Consider the following 21,809-nt stretch of genomic DNA (forward strand, 5'->3'; position numbering starts at 1 on the left):
AGAGCTCACCCTCAAAGCACTCAGGACACCAACAAATTAGTTTACCTGAACTGTGAGAATGTGTCCAGCTGCCTGCAATTCCAGGCTGCTGCTAACAGGAAGGTAACTGGGAACTGCACACATCAAGAGCAGTCCTGCCCTCACCCTGAACCCCTGTGCCCTGGGCTCAGCCCCCAGTGTGGGCAGCAGGGGAAGAGAGGATTCTGCCCCTCTGCCCTATGCTCAGGTGAGAGCTCACCTGCAGAGCTGCCCCAGCCCTGGGAACAACAGCACAAGGAGCTGGAGCTGCTGCAGCCAGGCCAGAGGAGGCACGGAGATGCTGCCAGGGCTGGAGCAATTCTGCTGTGGGGAAAGGCTGAGGGAATTGGGATTGCTCAGCCTGGAGAAGAGGCAGCTTTGGGGTGACCTAATTGCAGCCTTCCAGTACCCGATGAGCTGACAAGAAAGATGGAGAGGACTTGGGACAAGGAATGGACAGACAAGAACACTGGCATCACAGTGGCAGAGGCCCCGTTTAGATGGGTTATTTGAAATAAATTCTTCCCTGTGAGGGTGCTGAAGCCCTGGCAAAGGCTGCCCCTGGATCCCTGGAAGTGTCCAAGGCCAGGCTGAAGGGGGCTTGGAGCAGCCTGGGATAGTAGGTGTCCCTGCCCATGGCAGCAGGGCAGAGCGAGATGATCTTCGAAGTCCCTTCTAACCCAAACCATTCTGGGATTTAAATCTCCAGCTCAGCTAGACCTGCACAAGGACCAGTCTTCCACAGGCCAGGCACCAGGACAGGTCAGACAGCAATTCCAAGAAATACTCTTGGAATAATCTGTCACAGTGTCAGGCAGTTAAGAGATTCCTGTGAAACCCAGTGGGTTATTCCCAGCAGCACTGCCTTTCTGCAGGATAAGCAGCCTGGCACAAAGGATGAACACTGAGAAGGTCCCTCAGCTGTCACCCTCCTGGTTTGTATCAGGGGTGTTTGCTCAATCAACTCTTAAAGATACTCTTGATTTCCAGAGTTCCTCTAGCAAGGCTGTGTCAAGGGGAGTTCAGCTCTGTGGTTCCACAGGCGCAAGAGACAGACAAGTACAGACAAAAAGCAATCACTCAGAACACAGTATTTTTACATTCAGAACAGAGCCTTTTATACAGGGGAACTTTTATTCTCACCAAGATCTGTACATTCAAGTCGCACATGCTTTAGTCTTTGATGGAGCTGGAACACTGGATCACAACAGCCTGGTCTGTTTGAACAGTTTTAAGAGTTTATGCCTCAAAAGTAGCCAGGAAATTTGTGACTATTTCCTTCAACTTCGCTTCTGTCTGGTCAGAGATCTTCCCTTCCGTCCTGTGGGAAGAGTTCAGTTAAACTTCTGGCACAGCAATAGAAACAGGGTCAATCCCCGAGAGAAACACAGAAGCTTTACAACAAACCTCCCCATTTCTAACAAAATCAGTGAAGGAATGAAGACATTTGTTTGGTGCACGAAGCCATCCCACTGACAGAACATCCCTTCTCCTAAGAGCTAATTCTGTTGAAGAACTGAAGTTTGTCCACAAATTCTTTCAGAACAGCCACAGTATTCCAGCAAGGCCCTACCTACAGAGCTGCATCCCAGAGACAGAAGCCACGTGATCTGTCCTAGAAACGGATCCTGGCTTTATTTTGTCATGAGGCAGGACTATGGAAATACTCAGTCACCAACAGTTCACTCACCGACACTTAACCCACAGCACTCCAACAGCTTAAAGCTGTCCAAAATACATGAACTGACCCATTAAAGTGATTTCAGGAACAGGTCAGAGGAGATATAAACAAGTAGGTACACTTTACGCCATCAGCTGCATTTCCTAAGAGCTGAAGCTGAGGAAGGTGGATGGTAGAAAGGCTGATCTATCCTCCAGTTTTGGTACAGCCAGCTAAGGGCCTGATGTTCTAGGATACACTAAATTAACAGTTCAGTGACCGTTACCCATTACATGATAAAGCAAGGCATTGCATGGCATACCTGATTGTGGAGAGGAGTGCCTGGTGCTGGCTCAGTACATGAGCTAGGAAAGCACTCTCAAATTTTGTGATCTTGCTGGGCTCCAGCTTGTCCAAGTGACCTCTTACACCAGCATAGATGACTGCCACCTGCTCCTCAATAGCCATGGGAACTGCAGGAAAAGACAGCACTCACACCATTTGGAACTCCTCCATCAGGACACATCAGACTACAGAGTCCTTGGAAGACCAAGTGCACACGGACAGCTTGGTTCAAGCACATCTGCACTTACCATGTGCACAGAACAGACACAGTAAATGCTAACCAAGCCCAACCTCATCAGCACAAGGCACTAATGGAAACCCAGCCTTGCCAAGCCCAGGGCACTCACCATACTGGCCCTGCTTGAGCAGCTCTGTCAGGCGCACACCGCGGTTCAGCAGCTGCTGTGTGGCAGCATCCAGGTCAGAGCCGAACTGGGCGAAGGCAGCAACCTCACGGTACTGAGCCAGCTCCAGCTTCATGGTACCTGCCACCTGCAGGGCACAGGTCAGAGCCAGCGTGAGCACCTCTAAGGGTGTCTACGAGTTTGAAAGTTATCTCGCAGCTGACAGTTGTCTCAAGTCACCTCTGCCTTGCATTCCACACAATTCAATATAAAAACTGACAGATTATTACAAACATTTCTAAAAATCCCACCCTTTAAAAGATTTCTCCCTTAAACAGCAATCACTGATATTAAACCTGTCTAATTCCATTTCTGGACTAAAAGCCTGGGGTAAAGAGAGCATTCTCTACTTCTAAGTGATCAGTACCCAGTCCAGCATATCAAAACTTAATTCTACATGCTTATGAATATACTACTTCCCTTTCTCCCACACACTTCTCTATCAAGTTTGTTCTTTTATAATTTCATAATGCTAACAAATACAAAGCTTTATTCCCTCTCTGTTCACAGCTCAGAGTGAAATGGCTTGGAAGGCCTAAACACTACTCATCTCTAGCATGAGGAGGAACAACAGTTTCACAATTACCTGCTTCATAGCCCTGGTCTGAGCAGCAGAACCCACACGGGACACAGACAGACCAACGTTGATAGCTGGACGGATACCTTTATAGAACAACTCAGTTTCCAAGAAAATCTGCAGGACAGAATTGTATCATTATCTTGTTCAGAAGCCAGGCTCCTCAGAGACTAGCCACTAAGTTCCGCAGAGATGCTGGGCTGTGAGGAAGCCCTTACCTGTCCATCGGTGATGGAGATGACATTGGTTGGAATGTAAGCAGACACGTCCCCAGCCTGAGTCTCGATGACAGGCAAGGCAGTCAGAGAGCCACCCCCGAAGGAGTCATTCATTTTGGCCGCTCTCTCCAGCAGCCGAGAGTGCAGGTAGAACACATCACCCGGATAGGCCTCACGGCCGGGAGGACGGCGCAGCAGCAGAGACATCTGACGGTAGGCAACGGCCTGAGTGGTGGAAAAACAGCCCTCAGAGCTCAGCATCTCACTTAACATCGTGCATTTCTACACCTGAGGGGATCTTACAAACACCAGTGCCACACCACAAGGCCTAAAAACCAAGTTTCCTGACCTGTTTGGACAAGTCATCATAGATGATTAAGGCGTGCTTCCCGTTGTCTCTGAAGTACTCCCCCATGGAGCAGCCTGAATAGGGAGCCAGATACTGCAGGGGTGCTGCATCAGATGCTGTGGCAGACACCACAATAGTGTACTTCATGGCATCTGGAAAGGATTGGAGACACACACCTCTGAGTGCATGATCTCATCACACTCAAAATCAGCAAACACAACAAGTATGTCAAATACCCATGCTGAAGCAAGCCCAGACAGTGTCATTACACTGCTACAGAAAACCCTACCACACCAGCAGAACACATCTGCTAGCAAAAGTGATGCAGGAAGTTTCAAAGGCAATTAATATCTTACCTTTTTTCTTTCCCATTTAAATTCTTTCCCATATAAAACCAAGCTTGAAACTAAGACATGCTGTTGTTCTAGAATTAACTCACACTTGAAAGCCAACGGTTTCCTGGCTGCCACAAGACAGTACAATCCTTTGCTTCAGTCTCAAACAAATTACTGTCCTTAAAATGTGGGTTCTTTTCCTGATAGATGCCAGGAGCCGCCCGCAAGAGGTCCAAGTACCTCTTGCAAGCAAGTATCTCTCGCAAGCTCTGTTACATGTAGAGCCTTGGTCATGGAGATCCCTGACTCTGAAGAAATGCCATCATTTAGTGCCTCGTGTTTGGGCAGTGAAAGCTCTTCAGGAAATTTGCAGCTGCCAATCACACTGGCTGGCACACGGAATACATGGGACATATGCCAAGTCCATGACTACATGAAGGCCACAGCTTGTCACCAGGCCTGCCTGACTGCCAAGATGAAGCTTTCAACTCTGATGAAAACAATCCTAAAACCACAGGGTGACTTTTCCAGAAGCAATTCAGCAGTTTAGGCACCTCAAAAGAGTCTTCCTAATTGTGATACAGCAAAAATTAGTTTCTTTCCACAGATACCTACAGGGATTTCTTGTTCACAAAATTACACAGTTGTCTCATTTAGTAAGAATTCTGTCAATGCTTGCAGCCAGGAGAGACCACAGCAGTATTTAGCATTAGATGAAAACAGGATGTCATTGGGTGTCAGGCTCAACCATCTCCAAAAATCCATACCTGCATCAGTGAGCCTCTTCACCAGCTGAGCAACAGTGGATCTCTTCTGGCCAATTGCAACATAGATACAGTACAGCTTCTTCTTCTCATCTGTGCCATCATTGAATCGCTTCTGGTTGATGATTGTGTCAATTGCAATTGAAGTTTTCCTGTGGAACAGAGAGGCTGGTAAGTTAAGCTGCCCAAGGTTCTCTCAGCCCCTACCAGCCCTGTGCCCAAGTCTCTGTTTAAGGAACACCTTAGGCTTCAGCATTTAACTTACCCAGTCTGCCTGTCACCAATGATCAGCTCACGCTGGCCACGACCAATGGGCACCAAGCTGTCCACAGCCTTAATCCCAGTCTGCATGGGCTCACGCACAGAGATCCTGGGAATGATCCCAGGGGCCTTCAAGCCAACTCTCCTACGTGTCTTAGATGCAATAGCACCCTTAAAAGAGAGGAAAACAGTGCTGAGGTCTGTATGGCACAGACAGAAGCAGAGGTAGCTGACACACAGCTACACTTACCTTCCCATCAATTGGATTGCCCAGGGCATCTACAACACGGCCCAGCAGCTCCTCCCCCACTGGAACATCCACAATGGCACCAGTCCTCTTCACAACATCCCCCTCCTTGATCAGTCTGTCATTACCAAACACGACAACACCAACGTTGTCAGGCTCCAAATTCAAGGACATACCCTGGAACGGAGATCACATTACCATGAGAAAATCCATACTGACATGCAGAAGAACTTTAATATTGGCATGATTATTTTACTGTGTACAAAATCCTACAAGATCTACCCCAACCTTACTTGTGACAATTTGTGTCAAGGTTTTGCTTTTATGTACAAAGTATCTATTTCCTTCCACAACGGCTAGAGAACCTGCCTAAGCTTTCAACTCACCACTTAATTGTATCTCGGCAGCCTAGCTCTCACATCAATTGTTTCTCCAAAAAGAACAGAAATGGTAAGCAAGGCTCAAGTGCAACATTTCTCCCTTGCTCAGGAGATGGACGAAGGAAAAGCAGTGGCTTCTTCTGTGCCTAACATGAGATGAGTCATTAAAAATGCTCAAAGAGCTGTTGCAGTACTCTTGAAAAAGTCAGACAGGTTTTTAACTCTAGCCTATTGTTAGGCCTACAAGAAGCCAGAAGGCTGGATAATGTATTGAAGCACAGAGGCCGTTATTAAACACTAAACAGAAAAGCCCCTGAAACCGAAGAAAAAATCCATTGCCAAGTTAGTCCTTTTACTTCCTAAATGAAGACAAAAAGTTCTCAAATGTTGGCTGAGAATCAGACGCTGATACTGAAAGCAAAGTGTTACAAATTAAAAAAAATCATTCTATTATTATCACTATATTATATTATATATTATAATAAAAACCATTATATTATTATCACTATATTATCACTATGTATTAACATTGCAATCAAGTTAACTAACATAATGTTCATAGTGGATATGAACAAGCATCCAAATATATGAACTATCCTCCAAGTATAATCTAATGTTCTTCTTTAAAAACTGTCTTTTTAATGTCTGTGGGCTAAAGGAACAGCTCTAGCAACAGCTTACCTTCAGCCCAGAAGAGAATTCAACCATCTCTTCTGCCTGGACATTTCTCAGGCCATACACACGGGCAATACCATCACCAATCGAGAGCACGCGGCCTGTCTCCTCCAGCTCAGCCGAGGTGTCAGCTCCCAGAATGCGCTCCTCCAGGATAGAGGATACCTCAGCAGTACCTGGAAAGAGATGTTTCCAATCAGATTAGCATGTTAGGGTACAATATGCACTCAGTAAGCTTGTCTTCAATTCACAAGGTGCCCTTTCTCAACTCTGCCACAAAATCTAGTAAGCAACATGTTTACTTACGGTAAGATAAATAATAGCCTATGTATTCCCAGCTAATGAAAGCAGCTTCGATTCATCATTACCAGCCAGCTTCAACCAAAACAGGGCTGACTGTGTAGTTATCAATTTTCTTGATTATATCTTACACTCTCTCTCTCCCTAGAGAGCAATTAGATTAATTAATCAGCCTTAGTCCAGGCAGAATAGGCCTGCTTGCAGAGCAGTTACTTTGCCTTGGATGCATTGGAACAGTCTGCCAAATCATCTGTAATCCAAGATCCTCACCTATCTAAAGGAACCTCATACATTTCAGGAACAAGTTCTTCAAGATGAGATATAAAAATATGTTCTTCATATTTCTTCAATTTGTTTCACACTGACTTCCAACAGCTTGTTACCTCCTCAGGTGAGAAACAGTAAATAACACTGTAAAACTTAGTTTCTAGTACAGCCGATCACCTTAAACCACTTCAAAAAATGTGCGTGAACCACTGCCAAACACACTGCTATGCAGTGCAGCTGTCTTCTCTAAACACCAAACTGCTGGCAGCAAAAAAAAGTTGCACTCAAGGACACAAGGTCAAACCCAGGCAGGCCTGGAAAGTCATCCACTCCTTCATTCTGTGACAGGCAACTCCAACCTGAGGCAATTTTTTTTCAAACAATTTTCAAATAATGCTGCAGGTGACTGAATGGAATCCCAGTGAAGCAGTTAACCCATGTAAGCCAGCTGAAACATGGCCACTCCCTGCTTTGGTGGTATTTTAAAGTTATTGAAGTGCAGTTTGCTGGATTTGGTTGGGTAACCTTTCACTTAGATAATCTCAGAACATTCATGTCCTCAAGTGCTGTTATGTCAACTAACATGTGCCATATGCAAATTCTCTTTCGTCTTACAGATGAAATTCTTAAACCATGCTCAAGACCTTTCTCAGACTCACCAGTTTTCTGAAAGCTTGGTTTGGAGCCATGGAGGTTTCTTGTAGCAACAAATGCTGCACCCAGGGTGTTTCTGGAAACCTAAAACAAGTCATTGTTTCAGTAAGATTTCCTCAATCACGAAAAAAAATGCTGAGAGATTAACACATCTTTGATCTTGAGCTGCTTATGATGCATTTGAGTTTTGAGTTAAGCACCACAGCACCCCGTTCAAAGCTGCAGAGCTCTGGAACTAAGTCCAGCACCAAAAAGAAAAAACAGAGGGTGAAGGAGGTTGCTCCAAATACCTCACTGCATTTTTCTGCACTGCACTGATGTCACTATCAAGCACTGCAGCAGCTCCCAAAGTGAAACCTCATTTCATTTGGCACTTCTGTGCTAAATACTAATGCCTTGGGGCATAGAAAAATCACTGCACCACTCAGGTGCACAGTGAAAAGTAAATCTAACTGCAAATTTCAAATCAAATCTAACTGCAGTGGTTTTGGTATTATTAGCACACATGGAAAAAAAACCACAAAGCACTGTAGCAAAAAACCTTCAGAATCACAATTATGATGGAAAAGAGCACTGATGTCTCTAAGTCCAGCCTATAACCAAAAATCACCTTGTAAACTAAACCATGGCATTAAGGGCAGTACAGCCTTAAACATCTCCAAGGATGGTGACTCCACCATCCCCCTGGGCAGCCCCTTACAATGTCTAATCACTCCTTCTGTGAAGAAACACTTTTCATGGCCAATTTTTATTACTAAAGAAAAAAATATCTGCGATAATGAGTACATTATAAAATTACGCTTTTGCACCTTAAGCAAGGCTCCGATTGCAGCACCATGCGGCAACACTGATGCCATTTAATGTCCTACACCCCGGAAAGCCTCTCCCCCGTTCATATTCGTTGGGGACAGTGTCAGGAATTGTTCCTCACGGCTCTTCCCACCCTCCGTTTCCTCACAAACACGCGATAAACGCCTTCACTCCGTCGCACCTCACACCCACAACCTTGACCTTGCCCGGGCAGCTTTCAGCCACTACGCCGAGCCCGGGCAAGGACACCCCGTTCCTCAGCGGGGTCCGTCACGCACCGCTGAGGGGACACCCCCTGCTTCCCTCCCCACACTCCGATGTCCCCCCTCACCCCCTCAATGTCATCGCGGGCCCCAAGATGGCGGAGCGCCGCGTCCCCTCGACCCCGCCGGCTCCCGGGCGGGCACGGTGCTCACCAGGCCGGCCTGCCGCGGCAGGGAGCGGGCGAGGGCGGCGGCCACGCGGGCGGAGAGCATGGTGGCGGTGGCGGCGGTGGGTCCCGAGGGAGGCTGAGGCTGGGGGACGCTGAGGGCTGCCGGCCCCGCGCTCTGCACACAAAATGGCGGTGGCGCCTCACGCCCCTTTTGGCGCCGAGGCCGCGCCCAGAGGGAGGAGCGCGCAGCGGAACTGCTTCCCGTGCCCCCGAGTTATACGTGTGTGTATGTCTATAGATACATATACATCCACACACAAATATGTGTAATATGTAATCAAAACAATGAAAAATAATTTTAAAAACCTAAATGAGGCTTTTAGGAAAGAGCGCGCTGCGGGAGGTGTCCTTGAAACGGCCCTGAGCGGGCGGAAGGGGCGGGGAGTGAGGGCTGCTGGGAGGAGCGGAGATGGGACAGCGACAGGGACAAGGACAGGGACACGGGGAGGAGTGCGGACAGGAGCTAAAGCAGGGACAGGGACAAGGACGGGAGCTAAAGCAGGGACAAGGGCAGGGACACGGAAACGAGCAGGGACTAGTACAGGGGAAAGGGGACAAGGATAGGGACAGGGGCACGGAAAGGAACAGGGACAAGGACAAGGGTGGGGATAGGGGCACGGAAAAGAACAGGAATAAGGACAAAGACAGAGACAGGGACAGACTGAGGGACACAAGTGCTATCCCGACCGCGGGCTCGTTCCCCCGTGTGTAGCACCACACACCGAGGCGAGGTATTTCTATGTCTTATTCTAGTTAGCACAAAGCAGGGAGCTATGTGTCTAGAATATCCATAATCAAAATATTCTTGTATTTATACACTTCAACAACCAAAGGCATCAGCATTTATTGGTTACGAATTACATAACTTTTCTGTTAGTTAGTACCATTCTATTAACTACTGTTTCAATTACTTATCACTCAGACCACTCCTTGCTAGTTAGATCTCTGCTTCTCATGCTAATTAGTCTGTTTTGAGTTGGTGCTCAATGAGATGCTGGCCACAATCTCCCACTGCCGGAATTACTCTTCTCCCAGGTACTGCTCAGTCCTGGTGGCTCTCATCCAAACAGCCCATTCCTATTGGAATCGCCTTAATTTTCTTAAAAGATTAGGCAAGCACACAATGCTTGCAATATGCAACTGCTTAATCATAACTGTTCTGCTACAGCTACTGATTAAATCTTGAGGGGTGCAAATCTTGGGGGCTTCAGTGTCAAGGGTAAGGAAAGGGATAGGGATGGGGCAGTGACACTAATGTCTGCAAAAATTGGATTCCTTACCTGGTGTGCAACAAGCCAATAATTAATTACACAATGTCAGGAGAGACATTGATTATTTATTTCAAGTTGTGCAAGCCTAGGTGATCAGTGGTATTCCACAACTATCAAAACCGTTCACTATTTATGCATTTTACTGTACAAAGGAACTAGTGTCCACTGACTACATGTTACATAGTTCTCTTATTAAATAGTATTGTATTGGGTAATGATTCTGTTGTCTCTTATGCCCAGACTCCCTCTTCTCTTGGGTCAGTGGGTTTCTTGGGTCAGTGGTGCATGAGTCAGTGGTCACAAATCCTCCCTGCCAGAATTACAATTTACACAGCCAGAACTGATTTTTAGCACAGATGCAGAGTTCTCTTTGTTAGTTTCTTCCTCATTTTAGAAGTTCAAGTAGATGTCCTTGTGGTCTGTAAATTCTGCATTCTCTGTGCCCACTATCAGTAGTACATCCTTCTCCCCAAGCTTTGTTAACCTCTGCCTAGGTCTGTCAAGCATGTCAAGCCCTAAACATTGACAAGGCAATTCCACCAACAAGTAATTTGTTTACCCTTAATACATAGACATCCCTCAGACCTTGGTTGTTAGATGCTCTCTGTTCCATGGATTAAATCTGGTTGCCCCAAGTATAGAAGCCCAGAAGATAAGAGGGTGTGTGCCTCAGACACTGACAGCTGGATAACTGTGGAGCCAACCAAGGACTGTTGGTAACAACAGTCAAGGTTTGTTGGTAAAAATACAGCTGTGAGAAAGAGGAGGATGTGTTTGGAGAAAGGGCCATTCAGAGATTGGGCAGTATTTTTCTAGGACAAACATCCTTGTTCCAGTTCTTGAAGATTAGCACAACACAGCACAGGAATGAGGGTGAAAAGTGGTCTAGGACTGTAGGGGGAATCAAAACCACCAAGAGACACCTGCAAGCCCTCTGACCCATTTCCAGAAAGGTCTATAAGAATGAATTGCAGATGATAAACTTGCACAGAAAGTGAGAAACTTGCCTCTAGGGCAGGGAAACTCATCTATAAAAAGTCCTGCCACCAAGAGCATGCATGCAGGCATCCCACAGCCCTGGACACCCATCAGCTGGATCAACACTGGAGCCAGGGCTAGTGACCTCTCTCTTTCATGCTCTCTCCCACTCTTTAATCCACCCTGCTTTCTTCCCTTTCACCCTACTGCTTTACCCAAAACCCACAGCCAGGGGCTAAAATAAGGAGGTCTGACTTTTGTTGCTCCTTTTAACCACAAGCATCTACGAATCTTGGATGCTCCATTCTCTCTAAGGGTGGGACAGCACACCAAGCCCTGGTCAACATAGCCTTGGACATTTCCAACCATGGGGCAGCCACAGCTTCTCTGGGCACCCTGTGCCAGGACCTCACCACCCTCCACGCTCAGGCATTCCTTCCCAAGATCCCATCTAACCCTGCCCTCTGGCAGCAGGAAGCCATTTCCCCTTTTCCTGTCACTCCATGCCTTGTCCCAAGTCCCTCTCTAGCTCTCCTGGAGCTCCTTCAGGCACTGGCAGGGGGACTGAGGTTTTGTCCAGGTGAACTCTCCCAGCCTGGCTCCAGAGCAGAAGGGCTCCAGCCCTTGGAGCATCTCTGTGGCCTCCTCTGGACTCACTTCAGCAGCTCCAGGTCCTTCCCGTGCTGGGACCCCAGCGCTGGAGGCAGCTCTGCAGGTGCAGTCTCACCTGAGCAGAGCAGTGGGGCAGAATCCTGGCCCTCAACCTGCTGCTGGGGATGACTTTATGTCCCATATGTGAGACAGGATTTGGTCTGCCAGTCAGAAGGCGCAGAAACTCAGGCAGGCACAGTGTGATTGTGTCCCTCTGGTAATCCAGAGAGGTTGATAAAGCCACAGCTCCTAGCAGATTCCTCTTCTGGGAATTGAAAAGGTTAAGTGAAAAATCTTCAGCTATTTTGGCAAGTGTTGTACCAAATGTGATGCTTCAGCAATGCTTTCCATGCTGGTTATTCCAGAAGTCGCTTAAATTTCTGTAAAACTGCCTGGAAAAAGACCCAGAAGGACCCCAGATGGATATAAATAACCAAGTCCACCATTCTCCTGGGCCAGGGCTTGACAACACTTTTTGTGAATACATTTTTCTGAACATCCAATCTAACCCCTCCTGGCCCAGCCTGAGGCTGTTTCCTCTCCTCCTGTCCCTGTTCCCTGGAGCACAGCCTGACCCCCTGGCTGTCCCCTCCTGTCAGCAGCTGTGCAGAGCCACAAGGTCCCCCTGAGCCTCCTTTGCTCCAGGCTGAGCTCCTTTCCCAGCTCCCTCAGCCTCTCCTGGTGCTCCAGACCCTTCCCAGCTCCGTTCCCTTCCCTGGACACTCTGCAGCCCCTCAGTGTCTCTCTTGTCCTGAGGGGCCCAGAGCTGTCCCCAGGGCTGGAGGTGCCTCAGCAGAGCCAGCACAGGGGACAGGCACTGCCCTGGGGCTGTGGTCACACCACGGCTGGGACAGCCCAGGGGCCACTGGCCTCCTGCCCACCTGGGCACCCCTGGGCTCATGTCCAGCCGCTGCCAGCAACACCCCCAAACAGCTTTCTGCAATACTTATTAATACCCTCCTCTCTCATCCCTTTTGTTTCATTTCGTCGTTGTTTGGATTCGCTTGGCGTCTTTCAAACCTTCCCTCACCTAACAGACGACTCGATTCAGAACGCTTAACACTCCGATCGATTTTTAAACTTTCATTACCATTATTTTCCCCCCAGTCCCTCAGGCGTCCCTCCGGCCGCTCCTCCCCTCACGCCCACTCCCGTCAGGCTCCGCGCGGCGCCAGTCTCGTTCCGCGGGGATGGCAGCGGCGGGAGAGCCGGACAGCGGTGCTTTGGAGGAGAAGATCGTACGGGTAACGGGGGCTGCCTGCCGCGATTTGGCTCGCTTTCTCTTTCTGTCAGCTTTCCCCCTCCGCACACGTTGTTCGTGCTGTTTGCGCCGAACGGTGCCGTGGTTTTCTCCGTTGCCGCCTGCGTCGGTCGCTGAGGCGCTGATACGGCGGAGGGATGAAGGAGGGGCTTGGAAAAAATTACTTTTAAATTTATACACTCCGTCCCGTTTCTGTCAAGTGTATCAGGCAGCCTTATGCAAGAATTTATGTTCCCTCAGTGTAGAACTTCCATGTCTTTCTATTATTCCTGGTCATAGTTTAACCTTTCTAATCTAATTCGTTTGAATATTAGGGACAATTTCTTCACTCAAAGGGTTGTCTATCCCTGGCACAGCTGCCCAGGGCAGTGGTGGGGTCCCCATCCCTGGAGGGGTTTAAAAGCCGTGTGGATGTGGTGCACATGGGTTAGTGGTGGCCTTGGCAGTGCTGGGGGAGTGGTTGGACTTGATGATCCTGGAGGGCTTTTCCAACCCAAACAATTCTGTGGTTCCACAGTCAGAGCCCTACCTGAGAGCACTGTGTTGATTTCTCATTTCTGATCTTGTTTTCAAGGGTACAAGTGCTTTGCCTGCACATTGTGGTGACTCTGCTCTCATGCAGAGACTGTTCCCGGGGATGGCTTGGGCAGTTTTATCCCACATGCTTTAACACAGTTTTCACCAGTTTTCCAAACACCCGTTTACCGTCTCTTGGGTCATTACTGTGTCTATAGCCAGCAGTTCATGTGGATAAAAAGATAAAATTTTATCACATGGAGATAAGCAGGTGCCCAGAGAAATGAGGGAAATTGAAAGGGATATGATATAGTTTTCTAGACCACAAAAGGTGTTTAAAGAAGGGACAAGGAAATTTATCTTCCTCTTTCCCACCTGTGCCTCCTGGACTGACGTAGGAGTAACTCTTCAGAAAGGCAGAGGATGCAGTGGTTTACATTTTTCTCATCTATCAGCTATTTTCTGTCATTTCACGTGATTGCTTGCTCTTTTGTCTCCCTTCTCTGGCAGGTTACTTTATGGCTAAAGAAAATATTTGGGCAAGAACCTATTCCAGAGTATGAGGTGAATGAAAGGACAGTGGATATTTTGCATAATGTTATGGAATGCAATGAAGAGAGAGACAAGGATGTTGCATTGCTGATCGAGGACATGAATGAGCAGGCAGCCAAGTATGAAGCAGAAGGTGAATTTGAACCTCCATTTCTCAATTTCATCCATGTCAGGCTTTTCTTAGTGATCCTGAAGATTGTGTTTGTTAAAAACTTAAGGATATATATAAATACATGTAATTGAAACAGACTCACTTTTTGTTCTGATGCAGTTTTTACTACAATGCATTCCTTCTTTTCAGCTAAACTTACAGTGACATAAGGTTGGTCAAGGTCAATTTTTTACGCCATCTTGACGACGATTGTTTGGTTTTTGTTCCTTCAAGTCTTTGAGTGCCTTGCCACCAAACAAAAAACTATAGAGACAGACTTTCTGAGTCTGCCATGAGCTAGGCTCAAGCTGAGCTTTGTGTGGAGATGACCTGTGTGTGCTCATTGCTAGCACCCTTGTAGCACAAGGGTGAGCTCTTATTTGTGTGATTTCAGACAGACTGGTCTGAGAAGTGGACCAGTGCTTTCTCCTTTTTATACATCGAATTTGTTTGACAAATGGAGATGTGGCGGCAGTTTGGCATGTTAAACCTTCTTTTAAAATGTTTTTTTTCCTCTAACTCCAGGCAGGTAGCCAAGTTCCTGGTGGGGATTGGGTTCTAGCTTTGAAGAGTTCCATAAAAGATCAGTATTACTGAAAAATGACTGGTTTGGGTTGTATATGTTTTCCAGCTCAGTACTGGCAGGATATTCTCAAGGAAGGCCTGGGTCTTTCTGTAGACAGTTTGTCTGAAGAAGCCACCGCGGCCTTCAATTACCTGGTAGAAAGTGCTGTGGCACTCGAAGTAGAGGACACATCTCTTACCAGGTAATTTTTCACACACTCTGCATTCAAGGTGATTGTCTGTGCTGTTTTCCTCTGGTTTGTCACATCAGCAGCTTCAAACTTGATTTTGACACTAGGAATCTCATTTGTCTGGCTTATTTTGCACCCCTTGAGCAGCTTTAGAGCACATGGGAACCAAGCACAAGCACTAACTCTAGGTTATCCCAGCACAGGAAGGCTCTGCTTTTGTGGCTAGTGGCTGCAAGGTGCTGCCACTTAGACTGTTGTGTCAGGTAGCCCAAGCATTCACACTGCTTAGACAAGGACTGGGGAACTGTGAATGCTCTTCCAGTCTCAGCTCCTCCTTCCTCTCTGTCTCATCTGGCCTCAGTTTATGTGAGGTGATTCCCTCTGCCATGGAAAAACAGCATCTGTCACTCTGGTCTCCCCTGGGCTCCTCTCCCTAGCATGGCTTTGGCCCATGACACTGCAGCACTTGCAGTAGAAAAGGGGCAAAATCTGCCTTGGAATCCAATTTTTATGTGATGTTTGGGATCTTGGCTCTTAGAGCTCTTTTCCTGGGCTGGAGAGGGAAGAGTTCTGAGCCACTTGGGAAGAGGAAGAGGAAGAGACTCGGATACTGCTAGGTACATCTTGTGGCCCTGCATTTTCAGGGACTGGATGCAGTTTCTCTCAAAGGCAATGTGGCAAGCCAGGAGTGGAGCACCTGGTGGTTTCAAACCCAGTGGTTTTATTCACAAGAGTGCCAGGTGTTGTTCACTTATTCTTGCCCAGTTTGCTGGGCTGTTTTCCCTTACATTTGGAAATTTGTTAGTTACAGAAAGCAAATATTTTACTTTTACCATAATATCAGGAGGAAACTAAGTCATTTGTGTGAAGTGTGGAAAAAAGAGTAACAATAGTTCTGACTTTCAGAAGAGCTGACTCCTAACTATTCCCACTGATTCTCTCTTCACCAGCTTCTACTGTGCCATCAATGATACGAGCTTTGAACTGTGGGAAACAAAATCGAAAAACGAAGAAATGGAATGGAAATTGAAGACCCTTACAAAAAAACTAACTTCAGCACTGATGATGGAAAAGCAGTTAGAGGAGTGAGTAATGGGTGAGGAAAAGGGAAAGGTTAAAGTAATACTGATGATCTCTGTATTGGGCAACTGGTGGTGATAACTAATGAGGATAACTGAATTTTTAGGGGTTTGACACATCTCCAATTCAAAGTATTTGGAAATATCTATCAAAAACCATGTGTTGTGGACACTTTCAGGAATCAGAAGAGATTTCGGAAAGTATCAAATGCATTATTTTAAAGCAAAAGTGGTCTACAAGCAGTTTTTAGATACAAGTTTGCATCTTCCGGCTGCTTTTGTCTGAGGCTGAAGGCGAATCTGATTTTCTTAGCACATTTGGCATGGGCTCTGTAGTCAGACTGAGGGAGGCAAAACAAAAGCCATTCCCAGGTGAGAATTTCCCTTAAACGGTGTGTGGGAGACATAATAATAATAACTAAAAAATATCAGTATCATATCCATTCCCTGGAGGATATAATCTGAAGTGCTTTGCCAAGCACAGCAGGAGCAACCCCAGCCTTGAGTGGGGATTAGGCCAGATGCTCTCCACCGCTCTCTTCCAGTCGAATTGCTGTTGGGATGGTTTTTTGTCTTTTAAAGTGGTAATTTGGCTTGTAGAAGAGATTCCTGTGTGCCTTGTGCAGGTTTTCCTCCTCTTGATCTGAGGTTTAGCTTGTGTAACAGGTAAGTGAATTAGGGAATTATGCACAAGACTATTACCTTTTGCTTTTAGGCACCTGGCTTTCCCCTGTGCCACTATTTTCTGTGGTCTTTGGTGTTCTGAAGGTAACAGCTGTGTATGTTTTCACTGGAAAACCTTGCAGGGAAACATGAAGTTTCTCCATTTTCTTCCTTCTTGCGTTGGTTGTATGGCAGGGTTTAGCTTGATAAATAAGGTACAGTATTTGTATACTGATATATCTTTGAATGTAACAGTTTTTTTCTTTATTATTTTTTAAGGGATATTAAAAAAGTAGAGGAATCTCAGGAGGCAGAAAATGCCCAAGCTGAGAAACGATCCAGGAACTTAAAGTTCCTGGAAGCTAAATCTAAGGATCTAGAAGTCAGGATCAAGGATGCTGAGGTAGGTGGAAGGAATTTTCTAATAAGACACTGTGATGGGATGACACAGCCATGGCTGGTTAAGCCCAAATTTGTAGTTACAGAGATGTTCCAAAAGCTTCCTAAGCTCCAGGACTGGGCTGTCTTGAGCTAACAGGACAACATGTTAGTGTAGTTCAGTTGTCTCTGCTGATCTCTCGTCAGCACGTCCTGTGATCAGTGCAATATATTCTCCTCATTCCCTGAGAACTTTGTTAGCTGGGATTACCTGGTGGTTATTGTGAGCTGCTGTCACACAAGAGAATACAGACAGCTACCAGTAGAGCAGCTGATTCACTGGGGTAAATTTTGTCTCAAAATTCTGAGTACAGCCATTTTTTGAAAAGGATGGATGATTAAATGCAGAAAGCAGAACTTGTACAGTCTGCTCCTTCACCTTCCCTAAATGATGAAGGACATGTGAATGCTTTATTTAATGTCTGGATGCTGTCTGATACCTTGACAAGCATGAGATGGAAAGTGTTGTATTACAACTGACGTTTTACTGAGAAGCCTCTGTCCAGCCTTGCTGTGTGCCTTTCTCCCCCTAGTTTTCTGGAAAGACTTGTTATTCTTGATACAAATTTTCACAGCAGCTGATTTTATACACCAGCTATAGCTGTGGCTCGAATACACATTTCTGCAGTGGACAGCCTCCATTCTTCTTTGCTTGTTTAGATAGAAGGAAATGGTGAAATCTTTCTCCTCCTTGTTATATTTTGTGCCATCTCCTGTTTGCAGGGGATGCTTATTGCTGCAGGTTTGGACCAATCCGTGACGCATGAGGCACTCATGACACTTTCTGCGGTAGGTCTTTGGGTACAAAATGGTTGTTCTACAGTGAGAAAGGCCAGGCTTGCTTGTTGGGTGCTTTCATGAATTGTAGTTTGCTGTTTGATTACCTGGACAAATCTTAATGGCCAAAAGAAGCACAAAAATCCTGTAGATGGATACCCATGAACTGGGGTCTCTGGGATGGGTTTGTCCCTCCTAGAAACATCTTCTGGAGAATTTCCCTGGAATTAATTCTCTGCCACAGAAAACACATCTACCTCCTTTAATTCTGATCCGTGTTACAGACAGAGTGGATATTCTGTGGGCTTTATCCCATTATATGGCTACCTGTGTATTGAAGTTTCTTGATGGAATGACCCATGTGATTCTGCTTCATGTGAAATAAACCTCTTTCAAACACTTCAAAACAAGGGGATAAGGTCAAATGAAACCCAAGTTCTGAACCACCGTGTGCTATTTTTTTCTTCTGTCTTTAAATATAACATTTTTCAGCTGTATTGTAAGCCAGGTGGAATATATATTAAAGAAAAAGCACATTTCTGTAGTTATTAACTACAGATTTTACAGTTTTGTGCTGAAACAGTTCTACATGTGATATGTATTTTGTCTTGGTCTGAGTGTACTCACCACATCTTGATATTTTTTTCTGCTATTGTAGTCGAAAGTTAGTATTTTTGCTCATTTCTTTTGCTATCTTTTCCTGCATGTTTTTGAGTGGAGCAGTGAAAATAGGTTTCCTGGTTTCTCTGTTGTCATTCTCATGAACCAGCAGTGGGTGGCAGTGCTCACATTGCTCCGTGTTAAGGGAGGGTGCTGATCAGAACTAATTTTTGTTGGAATTTTGCATCCAAAAAGCCACAGGCAAATTTCCTAGGCTTGTCATCTTCTAGAAGCCAAGCATAAAGTAAGGTTTGACTCCCTGACATTTATAGAATGGCTTTGCAAGATCTCAGTGAAATGGGCAGCGCAAATGACTTTATATTTTTTATTTAACTTTGATTATTTGAAGAGTCCAGGACTATGGAAGATACTCAATTTGCAGCCCCAAAGAGAAATTATTCCCCCGTCATAAGTATAAGGGACAGTCTTTTTGCTGTTGCATGTGTAAAACTTCTGTTTTTCATGTGTTTTAAGGAGGATGAAAGCTCTCAAATCCTGAAATGCTGTAGATAATTGTCAATCTATCTCACTCCTTTCCATCAACTCTACAAATAAATCCCTAGAATATAATCTGCCTTGTTCTCTTTGCAGGAAGTGGCTGCAATGCAGGAAAGAAATTCGTCACTGCAGAAGGAAGTGAAGTGCTACCATGATTTACCTCCTGTAACTATTTATTCCACTGTATTTATTATTTATTCCACTGTATACATTATTTATTCCACTGTATACTATTTGCCATCGGGTTAATTTTTAGTGGACTTCAGAATGTAAAAGCTATCCTTGTGGTGGCTTTGGTGGGCAGGTAGATGTCCTACAGGTCTGTTAATGATGTAAACCAAAGACATAACTTAAACAGAAGGCTATCTGTTAATCAAAGCCAAGATATTAAGTGTGCTTGCCAGGCAATTTTTTTTCTAACAATGTAGACAGATTTTCTGGGTAAGTTGATATTCAGATGAATTAGCTAGAAATTGGACAGAAAAATATGGAAGAAAAGGTTATCCCTTAGTATAACCAATTTTTTGAGATTTACCAGTGCATTAGCTATAACTGTCATCAGGCTGTCAATATGGTGGACAAAGCACTTGGTGCAGAGTTTGGAGCTCTGAACAGGATTTTAAGGATCATGAAGAAATAGCCAAATGTAGGCTTTGTCTCCTAAACTGACTTCTCTAGTTTTTTTGGTGGTTTGTTTTGTTTTTTTTTTTCTCTTGAGAGTGCTGAGTACTCAGCTGTCTGAAAATGCAGGTTTCTTATCTCCCTCACACAAACACACATATCTTGCTCCTAGGAAATAAAGGGCTGTAGGGAGAGGGTGGGACTGCTGTTCTGTTTAATCCATCTCTCTCCAGGAGGCAACTGCCCCCTTCCCTCAAGTGGAACAGGATATTCAAATTGGATTAGGGTCTCCAGTTCCCTCCTCCAGCCTTGCTGTCAGTGGAGACAGGGAGAGCCCCGATGCCTCACTTCTGGTGCAGGCAGAAGGAGGGAAGTTTATGCTTGAAACTTGTCGTGCTTTGGAAAATTCCTGAACAAATATGCTTAAAATCAAGTTCCCCAATTGGTAGGTTTGGAAAATTGCTTCAAATGAAGAAGTTTTTCAGACTTTAGGCCATACCAGACTTTTGAAAAATAGGAAACCAAACCAAACCAAAACTAGGCTTTTAATGGCAGTGCCTTCTGCATGTGAATTGTGTACACAAAACTGCATTAATTGTCTATTAATTCACTTGTGGTTCATCATTTTAAACGTCAAGTGACTCTTGTTTCCTGATGAAATACTGATTTTTATGCCATTTTCTCTCATTAGAGCATTCCCCTGGCACAAGTGAAGGTTGAAGAAGCGAGAAGAGAACTTGTAAGAGTTTTTTGTATCTTTCCAGAAGCTACATGTATTAATTGATTACAGATTTACCCACCTTAGACTGTAGTCTCAATGTTCTCTTGGGGAAATTTGGCAAGGTGGAAGTTGTAGATATTGGTAAGGGGAACCAGTGATGTCTGAGCTACAAAGGCAGTTGGGCACATTAATATCAGTGGAGATTAGGTAGCTATATCCCTATGAATTTTGCCTTTTGGAATGTTTATTCACTCAGCCGTGTAGGTCTTAGAAGCTTCCTTGGTGCTCCTGAGCTCTCAGAGGGCTCCAGGGCCCATATTTTAGTCACCAGCTGCCCAGTAGACAGCAATGGGAACTTTCCCCTATAACACAGTGCCCATTTCCTCCATGCTTGTGTAATCTGCAGGTGTGGTTATTGAGAAACATCATAAAGCTGTTTGGGAAGTTCATACATAGCCTTCCTGAGCAAGCCAGGCCATGACTGAGCCCCATAAAACCTGTCTTTGCTCCTTTGGGCTACTGCCTGCTTGCTCAGAAAGCACATGTGGTAAGCCTTGAAACAGTGATCAAAAATCACAGCTAGGTGAGAGCATTCTGCATGTTTTCAGGTGAGACTGCCTGGGTTGGTAAGCCATTTGGTTTTGATTCGGGAGTAAAGCTCCCTTTACAAGCCTGAGGCTGTTCTCAGGTCAGAATGCTCACCTCGTGGGAGAACCTGTGAGCTGGGAGGTTCCAAAATCACATTGGGCCACGGAGCAAAGGCAGCTGAGCTTGTCCGGCCCTTCATTTGGAGGCTTCCCTGGGGCTGTCTGCCCTTTGCAGCAGTGAGTTCATCCAGCTCAACACCAGGGTTAATCCACCACTGGTAATGATCTCCCAGGGTTTGATCACTTTAGATATGTCCGTTTACCCGCAATGTGTGGAAACTCTCACGGTCCTCACTGTCCTCTTGGTTTTCTCTCCCACTAGAATGCCTTAGAGGAAGAGCTCTCAAAGTGCCTCGAGACTCTGCGTTTTGACCTGACATAGCCCAGCAAACTCCAGTTCGCCTGAAGTGGCCTATGTGGAACATGATTTTCCTTTTGTTGCCTACTTAATGCATTTCTGAGTTTTTGCTGTACTTCAGCAGCTTCCTGCTGTGCTCTTCTTTCTGTCGGCCTTGTGTTTTCAGACACCACCTGTTTCTAATAAAATAACCTTCAAACTTGCTGTTGTCTTTATCACATATTTTTCCCTCTGTCATACACACCTGTAAAGCAAACAAATAGCTCTGTGAATAGTGCAGGTATAGCTTTAAAACAAATTAAAATTAAAAAAAATACCTTTCTAGATCTGAAAACAGTATTTTTGCAGAACCACTGTGGAACATGATGATTTTGAAGTTAGGTTGCCCTTAATTCTACCTCAAATGTCATCCTCCAGGAGTGTTCCCAGAGCCCTCTTCTTTCCAAGCCGGCACTGCACCAGACTTCAACACTTTCAGAGATGTTTTGTACACAGGTTTTAGAAGCTGTTTGGTA

The 21,809-nt window shown here is 45.6% G+C and overlaps 2 protein-coding genes across 3 annotated transcripts; one reads left to right on the forward strand and one right to left on the reverse strand.

Annotated features, from left to right (window-relative positions):
* Positions 1 to 1,111: 1,111 nt before the first annotated feature.
* Positions 1,112 to 8,848, reverse strand: ATP5F1A (ATP synthase F1 subunit alpha). Its single transcript, XM_085041882.1, has 12 exons — positions 8,681 to 8,848; positions 7,460 to 7,538; positions 6,240 to 6,409; positions 5,182 to 5,355; positions 4,936 to 5,102; positions 4,674 to 4,822; positions 3,572 to 3,723; positions 3,223 to 3,447; positions 3,014 to 3,121; positions 2,371 to 2,515; positions 2,001 to 2,151; positions 1,112 to 1,339 (listed from the first exon to the last, which is right to left on the reverse strand). Exons 1-12 carry the CDS (start codon positions 8,738 to 8,740, stop codon positions 1,258 to 1,260), a joined length of 1,662 nt encoding a protein of 553 aa, XP_084898008.1. The 5' UTR covers positions 8,741 to 8,848; the 3' UTR covers positions 1,112 to 1,257.
* A 3,840-nt stretch (positions 8,849 to 12,688) lies between these two features.
* Positions 12,689 to 21,497, forward strand: HAUS1 (HAUS augmin like complex subunit 1). Of its 2 annotated transcripts, XM_085042391.1 has the most exons (9): positions 12,689 to 12,841; positions 13,885 to 14,059; positions 14,709 to 14,844; positions 15,783 to 15,917; positions 16,854 to 16,977; positions 17,736 to 17,801; positions 19,041 to 19,112; positions 20,260 to 20,307; positions 21,259 to 21,497. In XM_085042391.1, exons 1-9 carry the CDS (start codon positions 12,788 to 12,790, stop codon positions 21,316 to 21,318), a joined length of 870 nt encoding a protein of 289 aa, XP_084898517.1. In that variant the 5' UTR covers positions 12,689 to 12,787; the 3' UTR covers positions 21,319 to 21,497. The 2 variants fall into 2 exon arrangements, with proteins under 2 accessions (XP_084898517.1, XP_084898518.1); XM_085042392.1 differs by lacking the exons at positions 20,260 to 20,307; positions 21,259 to 21,497 and adding an exon at positions 19,172 to 20,243 and having other exon boundaries at positions 19,041 to 19,132.
* The last annotated feature ends 312 nt before the right edge of the window (positions 21,498 to 21,809 follow it).

Source organism: Lichenostomus cassidix, chromosome Z (assembly GCF_008360975.1).
Source record: "Lichenostomus cassidix isolate B80296 chromosome Z, HeHo_3.0, whole genome shotgun sequence".
Classification (NCBI taxonomy): Eukaryota; Metazoa; Chordata; class Aves; order Passeriformes; family Meliphagidae; genus Lichenostomus; species Lichenostomus cassidix.

Coding starts and splice junctions, on each gene's coding strand:
- ATP5F1A (XM_085041882.1), bottom strand. CDS start 8,740: ATGCTCTCCGCCCGCGTGGCCGCCGCCCTCGCCCGCTCCCTGCCGCGG. Junction 5,103..5,181: donor GCAATCCAATTGATGGGAAG/GTAAGTGTAGCT, acceptor CTCTCTTTTAAG/GGTGCTATTGCATCTAAGAC. Junction 1,340..2,000: donor GCACTCCTCTCCACAATCAG/GTATGCCATGCA, acceptor CTCTTCCCACAG/GACGGAAGGGAAGATCTCTG.
- HAUS1 (XM_085042391.1), top strand. CDS start 12,788: ATGGCAGCGGCGGGAGAGCCGGACAGCGGTGCTTTGGAGGAGAAGATC. Junction 15,918..16,853: donor ATGGAAAAGCAGTTAGAGGA/GTGAGTAATGGG, acceptor TTATTTTTTAAG/GGATATTAAAAAAGTAGAGG. Junction 19,113..20,259: donor GCTACCATGATTTACCTCCT/GTAACTATTTAT, acceptor TTCTCTCATTAG/AGCATTCCCCTGGCACAAGT.